Below are 13,558 nucleotides of genomic sequence, written 5' to 3' on the forward strand. Positions count from 1 at the left end.
GTTTTAGATAATATGGCAGTACGTCCAACCGGCCTCACAACCGCAGACCACGTGTAACCATGCCAGCCTAGGACATCCATATCTGACTTCTTCACCTGAGGGATCGTCTGAGACCAGCCAACTGGACAGCTGATGAAACGGATGAGTATTTCTGTCTGTAATAAAGCCCTTTTGTGGGAAAAACGAATTCTGATTGGCTGGGCCTAGCTCCCAAGTGGGTGGGCCTATGCCCTCCCAGGTCCACCCATTGCTGTGCCCCTGTCCAGTCATGTGAAATCCATAGATCAGGGCTTAATGACTTTATTTAAAATTAACTGATTTCCTTATACGAACTTGAAATTGTTGCATTTATATTTTTGTTCAGTATATTTGTGTGTGTGTGTGTTCATAGCTGTGTGTGTGTTGAACTGTGTGAGCTATTAGTTGGGTAGCCTTTAATCTTCCTGGCCTCTCGACGTGGTTAACTACATTACCCAGCCATATTTGTTCCCTAGCTACCTTGGCAGGAAGCTTACATGAAGTGCTGGATCTGGATCCCATTTCTTTGACGATGAGTTATGTGAGAAGAACCAGACGGCACAGAGGGAAAAAAAACAACAAAGCACCTCTTAGCTCTGTTCTGCTCTCACAACCTTCAATGGCGGGTTTGCTAGCTAGCTAGCGCACCGTTATTTCCCCTGAGTGGGCGCCGAGGCCTCTCCCTTGTTGTTCTGTTTTTGTGTTGCCGTTTAAACTTGTTCCCTKCTTTTGAAAAAACTTTTTGGGGGGAGAATGAGGGAGGGAGGGWGGGAGAGAGAGAAAAGGGAGGAAGAGAGAGTAAGGGAGAGAAATATGAAAAAAAGCACTAAGCCACGAAACAAAAGAGCAGTTTGAGCTCAATAACAGTTGATCTCCCGCCTTTGTGGCTGGGTGAAAAAACAACATTTGATGGCGAAGGCGGCGGGCGGCTCGAGAAAGCAAATCAGAATCCCTCGTCAGGGCGAGAATCTTAGGTAGCCGGAATCAGAGGTTAAATATACACACACAGTGTCGGCCGCTTCTGCCGCGCTCCCGATACGGAGTAAGGAGAAATGACCTAGAAAAAGTGGTTTACTGAGGAAGAGGGGATGACACAAGAGAGATAGAGACTGTGGGGGAATGGAGKGAGGGAGAATGGGCGGCTAGAATACAAATGGACACACACGGCCAGAGCCCGCCACTATCTGGCCGCAGTAATGAGTGCAGAGAACTCTCACGGGCTCTAATGAAAATGACTTCCAATTCTCTGGCCCACTGTATTGATTGTATTTTCATCTTTATTAAATGAATACGGGTGAGAGCCGCCTTGTCTCTCCCTGCTGAGTGCAAAACTTYAAGGGGGAAAGGGAGGGAGGTGTGCGTGTGGTGTGTGTGTGTGTAGTCTGTGTCTGTCGAAATGTGGAAATGTTAGAGGTCTCCTCCTTCACAATTATTGTGCCTCGGGACTAGAGGATGGGTAATGATGTAATGTCTTCTCAGGGATCATACGTCTGACAGGATCATGTAATGACCGTTTGTGTTCCGCAGCGGACCGCTGCAGCCGGCATCACGTTTCCACTACGACCGGCCACCGCTTGCTCCCTGAGCTACGGGCGGGCGTTTCCGTCTCTGCATGCGTCCGTCTTCAACGCATTTACAAGCCCACAACCACACTGTGCTACACCTGGAGCATGTGTAGTATGCTAATAACAGAGGCTGTGAGCTAACAGGAAGAGGGGAGGGGGAGCAGTTTCCCCTTTGTAAAAATATGAAAAATACATTCAACCTACTCCGTACTAGCCATAAATATTCATACACGTACATCAGTAAGCCCGTGGAGGTGTGTGAAGGTGTCGATATGTAAAACGTGTGTGCGTCTTACTGCGGTTTGCCTTTGGCCTGGCATGACAGCTCCATGTTCTGTCCTTCCCTTGGCAGCCCGTCAGGAAACTCCACTACAATCTTCACCTCTGGTTTATCTGTGGAAGGAGAGGGAAGGGGAAAAGAGAGAGAGAGGTCAATGAAAACGTCAATGTAATATGCAAGTCATTAGTGCCATTACAAGTTTATCAAGTAGGTAGGCTCTAGTCTACTTAATGTTTCTTCATTCCAAGTTGATGCAGGCCATGCAATGTGAAGTGTAAGGACGTGTGGTTGGGAGGTTCACGAAACAAATGTTAAAAAATTTGGAGCAAAATGTATGAATATTGTATAAAAAAAAGACAGTTCTAAAGCTTCAGGTACAAACTCAGCGCTTGTATTGTAGTTTGGTTGAATCTTTGTTTGAAACTATATTTTTATCTATCAACACGTCGCTATTATTTGGGCTCCCGAGTGGCGCAGTGGTCTAAGGCGCTGTATCTCAGTGCTAGAGGTGTCACTACAGACTTCCTGTTTCGAATCCAGGCTGTATCGCAACCGGCCGTGATTGGGAGTCCCATAGGGCGGCGCACAATTGGCCCAGTGACGTCCGGGTTTGGCCGGGGTAGGCCGTCATTGTAAATAAAAATTTGTTCCTAACTGACTTGCCTAGTTAAATAAAGGTTAAATAAAAAGTATCTATGCAATGCTAAGGTCTTTCAGAGTTTGGGCCTCAATAAGTACCAGTGGAGGCTGGTGGATGGGAAAATCGGCTCCTTTCTATCCATTACAATGACACCATCCAATGGTTTCTCCCTCCAGCAGCCTACACTGGTAAGTAGCCTACACACAACACCCTCAAAAACGGCCACGTTCTCCTACTGTATCCTCCTATCTTCACAGCAGCACACTGTCCACTTCCAACGGATGCTCCAAGCCTCTCCTCTCCGGTGTGCAGTTTGTCAACAGTCCATGGGACCGACAGCAGGCTACAGCTACACCATTGACCTTTCTGGTCTATCAGTAACAACCTTTAGCTCGTCCATTAACATGACTGGCCGTCATACGCAGACTGCAGAATGGACAGGTTTGGCCAGGTTCTACTCCCCACCACCCGGTGATAGACAACAGGTAAAGGGATGGATTTGACGCAGATGTGTCGTCCATAGCTGTTTTTACAACATTTGCTGTGAAAAGAAACAGGCTTGTGGCATGTTGCCTACGGGGGAGTTGGAGGGATTGTGAAGGGACTGTTTGAGGCGAGTTTGAGGCGATTTGACAGATTCTGGCCTTCAGGTTGCGGTAGTGTGTGAAGGAGTGTCCCACAGCGAACCTATACTGTTTATTTTTAAGTGTTGGTTAGTCGTCCAGTCGATATCGATTCGTTTATTTAGAGATGTTCTTTTGCAGGGTGAAATTAGTTGAATTTCAATATGTCCCTTCGGGACTTTAGCCACAGTTGCCGTAATGTTTATGAACTTCCAACACTATCTGCCGTCCTTGCAGTATCCGGGGAAGGCAACGAGATGAAAGAGAAAATAAAGCTGCCTCGCTAACAAGACGTCTGGACCTCAAAGATGCTTTGGACGCTTTATGTAAGAAAGCCATAAATGTCCTCTCAACAACATTTAAGACAGAAACAGGATTATAAAAGTGGGTAAATCAGTCGGGGCTGCCTTTTAATGTTGCCTTACAGTAAGTTAACACTAATAAGGCCCCCCTTTGCTCCCTTTGGCAGAACTCCAACTCGCCTGCCGTGTTCAGAAGAAAGAGCAGCCTCTGTATTATGTACAGAGCTAATGAGAGCAAGGGGAGAAAAAACAGAGAGATAGAGGGAGAGAAGAGGAAGGGAGAGAAGGAAAAGAAAGATAGACAGACAGGGAGAGAGCGCGTGAGAGAAAGACAGAGAGCGACACAGAGGGGGAAGAAAGAGAGAGAGGGAAGTGAAAGAGAGAAAGGGAAGAAAGAGAGAGAGAGAGGGAATAGAAAGAGGCAAGCGAGAGCGGTGGGTGGCAGGGCGATAGAGAAAAAGAGAAAAGAGAAGCAATTTGAATTTGAGGCAGAGTGAATGGAAAAGATGTGAGAGAAGGAAGAGAGAAAGAAAGAGAAGAAAGAGAGAGAAAGTCAAAGAAAGCACACCATTACCTCCCTTTCATTAACAGTGCCCAGGCAGCAACGGCTGGCGTGGACCACGAGAATAAAACACACACAGTATGGCTAATGCACTCCTGCTGGGTGTTGTGTTAATATGACCATCATTATCATCACATTCATCATCATCATCAGGTTGTAATGCAACAAAATAGGAAAAATGCCAAGGGGGATGAATACTTTTGCAAGGCACTGTACCCATAAGAGAGGCAGTTCGGGGCATGTTATTAGGGCTAAACTAACCATAGTTTGGAAATGTATCCAAAACACCAGTCTCAACGTCAACAATGAAGAGGCGACTCCGGGATGCTGGCCTTCTAAGCAGAGTTCCTCTGTCCAGTGTTCTTTTGCCTATTTTTCTTTTTTCTTTTTATTGGCCAGTCTGAGATATGGCTTTTTCTTTGCAACTGCCTAGAAGGCCAGCATCCCGGAGTCGCCTCTTCACTGTTGACGTTGAGACTGGTGTTTTGCGGGTACTATTTAATGAAGCTGCCAGTTTAGGACTTGTGAGGCGTCTGTTTCTCAAACTAGACACTCTAATGTACCTCGACTAACCGGTGCCCCCGCACATTGACTCTGTACCGGAACCCCCTGTATATAGCCTCCCTACTGTTATTTTATTGTTGCTCCTAAATTATTTGTTATATTTCTCTTTTTTTTCTTCTTAAAACTGCATCGTTGTAAGTCAGCATTTCACATGTGACAAATAAAGTTTGATTTGTGTCCAAACTTTTGACTGGTATTGTAGATTAGATATTTCTGTATTTCATTATCAATACATTTGCAGAATTTTTATTTGATTTGCAAAAAGCGAGGTCCATACAGAAATGGTTTGTCAAGATCGCTGTGGAAGAACTTGACTGGCCTGCACAGAGCCTGACCTCAACCACCTTCGGGATGAATTGGAACGCCGACTGCGAGCCAGGCCTAACCGCCCAACATCAGTGCCTGACCTTACTAATGCTCATGGCTGAATGAAAGCAATGTTCCAACATCTAGTGGAAAGCCTTCCCAGAAGAGTGGAGGCTGTTAAAGCAGCAAAGGGGGGACCAACTCCATATTAACGCCCATTATTTTTGGAATGAGATATTCGACAAGCAGGTGTCAACATACTTTTGGTCATGTAGTGTATATTTCCCTATTCTGCTCAGTGTTTGACCTGTTGATGGGTTCATTTCCCGAGGAGTATTTTTGTACTTTCACTAAGACTGATGTTGTTGTCCCCAGGGCTCCTGTAGTTGAAGTTGCTGTACTTGCAGATCACTAAATATGTTAACAGCGGAGCTCCACTATCCGGTCAACACACAGCAATCTGCAGGCCATCCATCTGTCCAAATTACAGCCCTGGCAGAGGCTGTGCCACTCTGTCTGGCACCATTTACATTTTACTCATTTAGCAGACGCTCTTATTCAGAGCGACTTACAGGCTCAATTAGGATTAAGTACCTTGTTCAAGGGCACATCAACAGATTTTTCATCTAGTCGGCTTGGGGATTTGAACCAGCAGCCCTTTCGGTTACTGGCCCAACATTCTTAACCACTAGGATACCTGCCGGCTACCTGCCACTATGTTGGTTGGACAGGCATGTACTGTTTTTAATAGAAAGAACTTTGTTTCAGGCTTGTTCGCTTCTACACTGCACTCTCCCAAAGGTTCTTGAAACCACTTTGCTCTCTTGTGGTGTGTGGATTAAAATGAATACAATGCAATGCAGAGGGTTGGTACTGACAAAAGACACTACAGTACATCCCTGAATTGTCCTCTCACTGCAGTGTAATATCTCCTGTCCTTGTCATCTTCAAAATGTCCTCATGAAACTAGAGGTTTAGTGTTTTGATGGCTACAGTACCAGTGTCTGTCTCGGAGTTGTCCCATCTTAAACTCGCTAGACACACACACGCTCCGGTGACTTCCTGGTATTACCACTTGGGGAAAATGAGAGCGTCTCTATTGTCCAGGGAGACGACCATTATCATTATGCTAACAGAATTATTTGCTTTATTATCTGCGTCCCCCAGCAGCACTCAAGCCTCGGCCATCCATCTGCCATGGGCAGCTGAACTAGTGACCCCATGGAGGAAGGGGGCGGCAACAGAGCAGTAGGGCAACCCTGCTTACCTTGCCCAGCAAGCCATCAATATTATTACTGGACTTATTTAATWTCCCTGGCCATGTTTTTTCTATTTTCTATATGCACTCAATAATTTTAACATGGATTGCTTTTGCCTGCCCCGACAGCCAGGCAAGGCGAAGTGTCTGGTGAGAGCGCACAAGTCGGACCGTGAAATGAGAACGTGTAGAATTTGGGCTGCTGGCTGGCTCACCTTGGAGGAGAATTTCAAGAATTTGGAATGATAGTTCATTATCACATTATTTTGTAGTAGTCACTAAAATGTAGAATCCAATTGCCGCCATATTGTTGGGACCATGTGAAATTGTGTAACATCGAACCGTATCCGCTCTTCCCTTTCCATATTTATCCAGCGCAATATGAATAAGTACTTGTGCGAGCGTGACAGTAGGGGCATCCCAACCAGGCTCTGCAGAAGCAGTTGGAGGGGCAGCCTGGAGAACCAGGCTGTCCCAGGGCTCACGTATTGGAATTTGCTGTACTTGCAGATCACTAAATATTTCAACAGCGGAGCTCAACCCGGCCGCTCCACTGTCCAAACTTTTCGGTCAACAAGCAGCAAACTGCAGGCCGTCCAGGAGTCCAAATTACAGCCCTGGCAGAGGCTGTGCCACTGACTGGGTGATGGGCGTGGCGCAACATTGGGCGGACGGGCATGTACCCTTTTTACGAGAGAGAACTTTGTTTCAGGCTTGGGATGTGTTAGTTTCTACGCTGCACTCTCACAAAAGTTATTGAAACCACTTTGCTCGAAACTTGTGGTGTGTGGATTAAAATTAAACCATTACATGCAATGCAGAGGGTTGGTACTGACAAAAGACACTACAGTACATCCCTGAATTGTCCTCTCACTGCAGTGTAATATCTCCTGTCCTTGTCATCTTCAAAATGTCCTCATGAAACTAGAGGTTTAGTGTTTTGATGGCTACAGTACCAGTGTCTGTCTCGGAGTTGTCCCATCTTAAACTCGCTAGACACACACACGCTCCGGTGACTTCCTGGTATTACCACTTGGGGAAAATGAGAGCATCTGTATTGTCCAGGGAGACGACCATTATCATTATGCTAACAGAATTATTTGCTTTATTATCTGCTTCCCCCAGCAGCACTCAAGCCTCGGCCATCCATCTGCCATGGGCAGCTGAACTAGTGACCCCATGGAGGAAGGGGGGGGAAACAGAGCAGTAGGGCAACCCTGCTTACCTTGCCCAGCAAGCCATCAATATTATTACTGGACTTATTTAATATCCATGGCCATGTTTTTTCTATTTTCTATGGCAGAAAGAAGTCTATTAGGCCAGCCTGTGCACTCAATGACTTCAACATTGATTGCTTTTGCCTGCCCCAACAGCATGGCAAGGCGATGTTTCTGATGAGAGCGCGCAAGGCGGACGGTGGAATGAGAACGGGTAGAATTTGGGCTGCTGGCTGGCTCACCTTGGAGGACAATTTTAAGAATTTGGAATGATAGTTCATTATCGCACATTTTTTTTTGTATTCGCTAAAATTTCAAATCCAATTGCCACCATATTGGTAGTTCAATGTGAAACATTGAACCGTATCCTCTCTTCCCCTTCCATATCTATCCAGCGCAATGTGAAAAAAGTACTTGTGCGAACGTGACAGCAGGGGCAGCCCAACCAAGCTCTGCAGAAGCAGTTGAGAGGGGCAGCCTAGAGAACCAGTCTGCTACTGTAATGGGAGCGTGGCCAAATGTCACGACGAGGCACATGAGCCCGTCTCTTCCAAGGAAGAGTCAGATGGAGCATCCTTGTTTATTTTGTATGTCAAGTTTTGGAAGGAAAGGCAAGAGAAAATACCGTTACCCTTTTGTGTAGATAATGGTATCTGAAGCCTAGGTCTTCAGCCCAAAGGCCAAGTCAAGCACTTCAAGCACTTCAGGGCCTTACCCATTGTATCATAATGCCACTACTGCATATTAAACATAGGCCAAACATTAAGTTGGTTGATTTTAGTTCCTGAAATGCAGTCTGGAGGCCTTTGTCTGTCGTCTCAGGTTGGACAAAGGCCTCTGAGAACATTTATCAAAGAAAAAGGGCAAAATTGTGTTGGGTGCAAAAAAGTATGGATAGACGAAGTTCAGTCAACATATGTGGAACAACAAAATCTAAAATGATTTCCCTCAATCAGTAGAAAACCCATACTCTCCATTCGTTTTCGTATAATATGTGCAAAGAATATTTCTGTAAAAATAGATAGGGTTTGAGTGTCGGCCGATACTCACAATGTACCACAAGGTACGTCTGGGCCTGGACATCTTTGACGGCTGGGTGGTCCACGATGCACACCACGGGCACACCGTCGTCCTCCTTGGTGACGGTGAACGTCAGCTGGCTGGTCACGGTGAACATGGTGTCGTACGTCTCCTCTACCTTCGACTTACCTGGGAGGGAAAATGAAGACAGACACATTTAAAGGTCCACTGTGTGTTATTTACAGCCATTTTCTATTATAATTTTGTTGTTTTTGGAATTGAGTGGGTCTTTTAATACAGACCACCGTATTTTATGGCACCTGATGAAGACCTGAGTGTTCGAAACGTTGTCACCAATAAACCACATGCGAGCATAGATTGCAGTGTGCAGAGTTTCTTTATATCGTTTTATCGTATGACAATATACGGCACCTGCTCAAAGACATTGCAAATACAGTTGAAGTCGGAAGTCTACATACACTTATGATGGAGTTATTAAAACTCGTTTTTCAACCACTCCACAAATTTCTTGCTAACAAACTATAGTTTTGGCAAGTCGGTTAGGACAGCTACTTTGTGCATGACACAAGTAATTTTTCCAACAATTGTTTACAGACAGATTATTTCACTTATAATTTACTGTATCACAATTCTAGTGGGTCAGAAGTTTACAAACACTAAGTTGGCTGTGCCTTTAAACAGCATGGAAAATTCCAGAAAATTATGTCATGGCTTTAGAAGCTTCTGATAGGCTAATTGACATCATTTGAGTCAACTGGAGGTGTACCTGTGGATGTATTTCAAGGCCTACCTTCAAACTCAGTGCCTCTTTGCTTGACATCATGGGAAAATCAAAAGAAATCAGCCAAGACCTCAGATTGTTTTTTTTACACCTTTACAAGTCTGGCTCATCCTTGGGAGCAATTTCCAAACGCCTGAAGGTACCACGTTAATCTGTACAAACAATAGTACACAAGTATAAACACCATGGGACCACGCAGACGTCATACCGCTCAGGAAGGAGACGCGTTCTGTCTCCTAGAGATTAACGTACTTTGGTGTGAAAAGTGCAAATAAATCCCAGAACAACAACAAAGGATCCTTGTGAAGATGCTGGAGGAAACAGGTACAAAAGTATCTATATCCACAGTAAAACGAGTCCTATATGGACATAACCTGAAATGCCGCTCAGCAAGGAAGAAGCCACTGCTCCAAAACCGCCATAGAAAAGCCAGACTATGGTTTGCAACTGCACATGGGGACAAAGATTGTACTTTTTGGAGAAATGTTCTCTGGTCTGATAAAAAATAAATAATGACCATCGTTATGTTTGGAGGAAAAAGGCGGGAGGCTTGCAAGCCGAAGAACACCATCCCAACCGTGAAGCACGGGGGTGGCAGCATCATGTTGTGGGGTTGATTTGTTGCAGGAGGGACTGGTGTACTTCACAAAATAGATGGCATCATGAGGCAGGAAAATTATGTGGATATATTGAAGCAACATCTCAAGACATCAGTCAGGAAGTTAAAGCTTGGTCACAAATGGGTCTTCCAAATGGACAATGACCCCAAGCATACTTCCAAAGTTGTATTTGGCTAAGGTGTATGTAAACTTCCGACTTCAACTGTACCTGTGACATATTTTCCTATAGGGAAGAAAAATGCCACACAAGACTGTAAGGACCTACTATAACGCAATCTTCTTAATCTTTAGACCACGAGACATTAATGTAACACGCCTAGCTATACATTTTCTCTTCATAAGGACACCAAATAATCACATAAAAATGGTATTTGGTACTTTTTGTGGAAGTACACACATATTTTCCCCCCATGAAAAGCTTGTATTATGTAACCAACCACATTGAATTGGTAGTGGAATATGTTTAATTTGTAACGAAATGGTAATAAAGGGATACTGTTGTACTCAAGGCTACGTGGGAAGACTAGTAATAACTTAGCGTAAGGGAGAGGCGTCCATTGTGGGTCTCTGAATGGAGCGGCTCTGTGAAAGTGACCTTGTACAGTAAAAGTAGTGGAGAGGGGGAGACGTCCTTGAGAATGGTCAATGGAAGGAGAATCAGCTGGAAATGTCTTGCTGTCGAGGGCTTTTGTGAGTCACTCAATGGCTGCTGTGTTGGATGGGACAGTTTATTTGTGTTGTATTTAGGAATTTTGATCCGAAGTAACCCCTGCCAACAGTACACAGCGAGGTGTGAAGCAGGCCTACACACATACCTTGTTCTGATGACTAACTGTGGTGCTACACAATACAGACAACACACTCTCCACACACTGAATAGGCAAACTGCGCCCCACAACTGCACAAAGAGCGGAGAGGGAGGGAGAGAGCGGGCAGGGATGGGTTCCTTTCCCCATTGTCCCATTTTGTAACAATATTTGGAAGCATGAGTGTATTTTGGTCTTGTCAATAAATTAAATAGATTTAAATTGGATTGAGAGATGGGGAGGTTGATGAGGGAGGGATAGAGAAGGAGTGTGAATGAACAAGGGACAAGAGAGGAAGGGGGGTTGAGAGAGAGATGGGCCCATGAGGGGTGTGTGCTTAGTCTTGTCCTGTACTCTCTGTTCACCCATGACTGCATGGCCACCCACGACTCTAACACCATCATCACCGGTGACGATGAGACAGCCTACAAGGAGGAGGTCAGAAACTGGTAGTGTGGTACCAGGACAACAACTTCTCCCTCAACGTCAGTAAGACCAAGGAGCTGATCGTGGACTGCACGAAAGGGGGTGGTGAGTACGCCCCCACCCACATCGACTGGGCTGTAGTGGAGCGGGTAGAGAGCTTTAAGTTTCTCAGTGGCCAAATCACGAAGGACTTCAAATGGTCCATACACAAGCACACAGTTGTGAAGAAGAATCTTGAAAAGATTTGGAATGGGCCTTCAAATCCACAAAAAGTTATACAGATGCACTATTGAGAGCATCCCACAACCCACAATACAAAACAGGCTACCTAAATATGGCTCCCAATCAGAGACAACGACAAACACCTGCCTCTGATTGAGAACCATATCAGGCCAAACACATAGAAATAGACAAACAACATAGAATGCCGACTCAGGTAAAAAAAAATTGACCAGAAGAAAGAGTGCCTCCTACTGGCCCTCCAACACCACTTCCAGCAGCATCTGGTCTCCCATCTAGGGACCGACCAGGACCAACCCTGCTTAGCTTCAGAAGCAAGCCAGCAGTGGAATGCAGGGTGGTATGCTGCTGGCATCGATAAAGATAGCAGCACAAGCCGAGCAATGTAAAAACAAATTCTGCGCTGATAAAGCAACGTGGAGATGGAGCACCGAGGTGTGTCTTAAATCAAACACAGTCAGTTATTTTTCTGAACTGAGAAACCAGCTAAGGTAACTGCCTGACCAATGAGATCAAGTGAACAATTTACTATTAGGGGAAAGACAGTCAGCAGACACTGGCTCTATCACATCGAGAATGTGCAAGGTATATCTTGACCTAAGGAGTTCCCCTACATTTTATGTTATTATTACACAGTAGATAATTGCTGGTATGTTGCATATCACTGCACTGGGCAGTCAACATTATGCTATAGCAAACCTGTGCTGGGCACTTCCTCAAAAGATGGAGATGCAAATACCTTTTGAATTGGATGATGCAAACAATCTTATTTACTTATGAAGATATCATCTTCCCACAGTGATAGCATCTCTGTTTGATAGCCAGAATCTTAGATGTGGCGCTTGAGATTACTCCAACACTATTTTTGAGTGCTAGCGTACATATTAACGTTAATGAAAAGCTAATTGCTTTGGTAGTCGAAGAGTGAAGCTCGGGGTTCAACATCAATGCAGACAGAGTCAAGCTACTTTTAATTGCTTAGCTATTCCTTTAGATGCAGCGCCATTAACAGTCCCTGCTACTTTACATTCGAAAATCGATCATTGTAATTTCAGCACCATTTAGGAGCACGGGGGGTGGGGTACGCTGGTGGCCTGCATTTGGGGAGAATGAACTCAGATCCGTCGAAACGCCTCAGACATTTCTTGACTACTTGCCCACTGCAAGTTCAATTATGCTTTTATCAATTTGCTAGTCATTCTGGCACAGTGTGGCAGGATAATTGAAATCACCCTGGTGGTTCTCTTTGAAGACTTAAGGCTAATGGCCATGTTCGCCCTTGTCCGTCACTTCTCCGTCCACCCCCCCCCAACCCACCCCCCGCCCCTCTCTCTCATCTAGTCTTGTCCAGACAAAAACCTGTGCTGCTGGAACTCCCATTGTTCCTTGACTTTCATTTCACTTGTACGCTTAAGTGCTGGAGATATCCGTGGAAGTCAGGATATAAAAGAGGGGGAAATATTAACCACAGAACAAAACAAGCAGGATAAAAAGAGGACAATAAAGAGGGAGAGGGGTGAAAAGAAGGGAGACAGAGAGAGGCCAAGGGTGAGGGGAGAAGAGGAGCGGTAGAGACCGAGAGAGAGCAAGAGAAGAGCTATAATGGTAGTAGGATAACTGAGGCTTTGCTTCAGAGCCGACATCTTGGTTTACATTCAGGACAGGTATGTAACCTTTAAATGATATTTAAAACACGCCCGATTATCCCTTAAGGTAATTAGGTTAAATCATGAGGATGTTTTAATTAGAAATAAATCTGCAAGGTGCCGAAAGCAATTTGGAGCAGGCGGCGAGTGGCATGGACCGGTGGTGACACGTTCTTCCCTCTTGTGTCCTACATCCTGGCTCTATCTCAATTAGTCATTCCATGATTCCTCCTAATTCCTATCTCCTTGCCTCCTTCTCAACCATATTAGAGGTCTAAGGTCAGACCATCTCCAAATGATTTTGCAGAGAACCCAGGAAAGATGACTTTATAAAGAGCCCTGGTCTCTTCTGAACTCAAGCATCCTCCTTCTCAACCTCCACATTCTGTCCGTTAGTTATTAAAACTCCACAATATCTACCTCAATTACCTCGTACTCCTGCACATTGACTCGGTACTTGTACCCCTTGTATATAGTGGAGTTATCGTTACTCATTGTGTATCTACAGCGCCATCAGAAAGTATTCACACCCCTTGACTTTTTACACATTTTGTTGAGTTACAGCCTGAATTGTGATTCAATTGAGATTTTGTGTCACTGGCATACACACAATATCCATAATGTCAAAGTGGAATTATGTCTTGTAAGTCCAATCACAGATAT

General features: G+C 44.9%; 1 protein-coding gene across 5 annotated transcripts in view; it reads right to left on the minus strand.

Moving 5' to 3' along the window:
* Nucleotides 1-13,558, minus strand: part of cadm1a (cell adhesion molecule 1a) — a 432,225-nt gene that overhangs the window by 50,633 nt on the left and 368,034 nt on the right. For all 5 annotated transcript variants that reach the window (XM_024011664.2, XM_024011666.2, XM_024011667.2 and 2 more), the window contains 2 exons: nucleotides 8,386-8,544; nucleotides 1,880-1,976 (listed from right to left, as the gene is read on the minus strand). In XM_024011664.2, coding sequence (XP_023867432.1) covers nucleotides 1,880-1,976; nucleotides 8,386-8,544 — 256 coding nt within the window. The remainder of the gene's footprint in view (nucleotides 1-1,879; nucleotides 1,977-8,385; nucleotides 8,545-13,558) is intronic.

The sequence above is a fragment of the Salvelinus sp. IW2-2015 genome, linkage group LG20 (assembly GCF_002910315.2).
Source record: "Salvelinus sp. IW2-2015 linkage group LG20, ASM291031v2, whole genome shotgun sequence".
In the NCBI taxonomy this organism is placed as follows: domain Eukaryota; kingdom Metazoa; phylum Chordata; class Actinopteri; order Salmoniformes; family Salmonidae; genus Salvelinus; species Salvelinus sp. IW2-2015.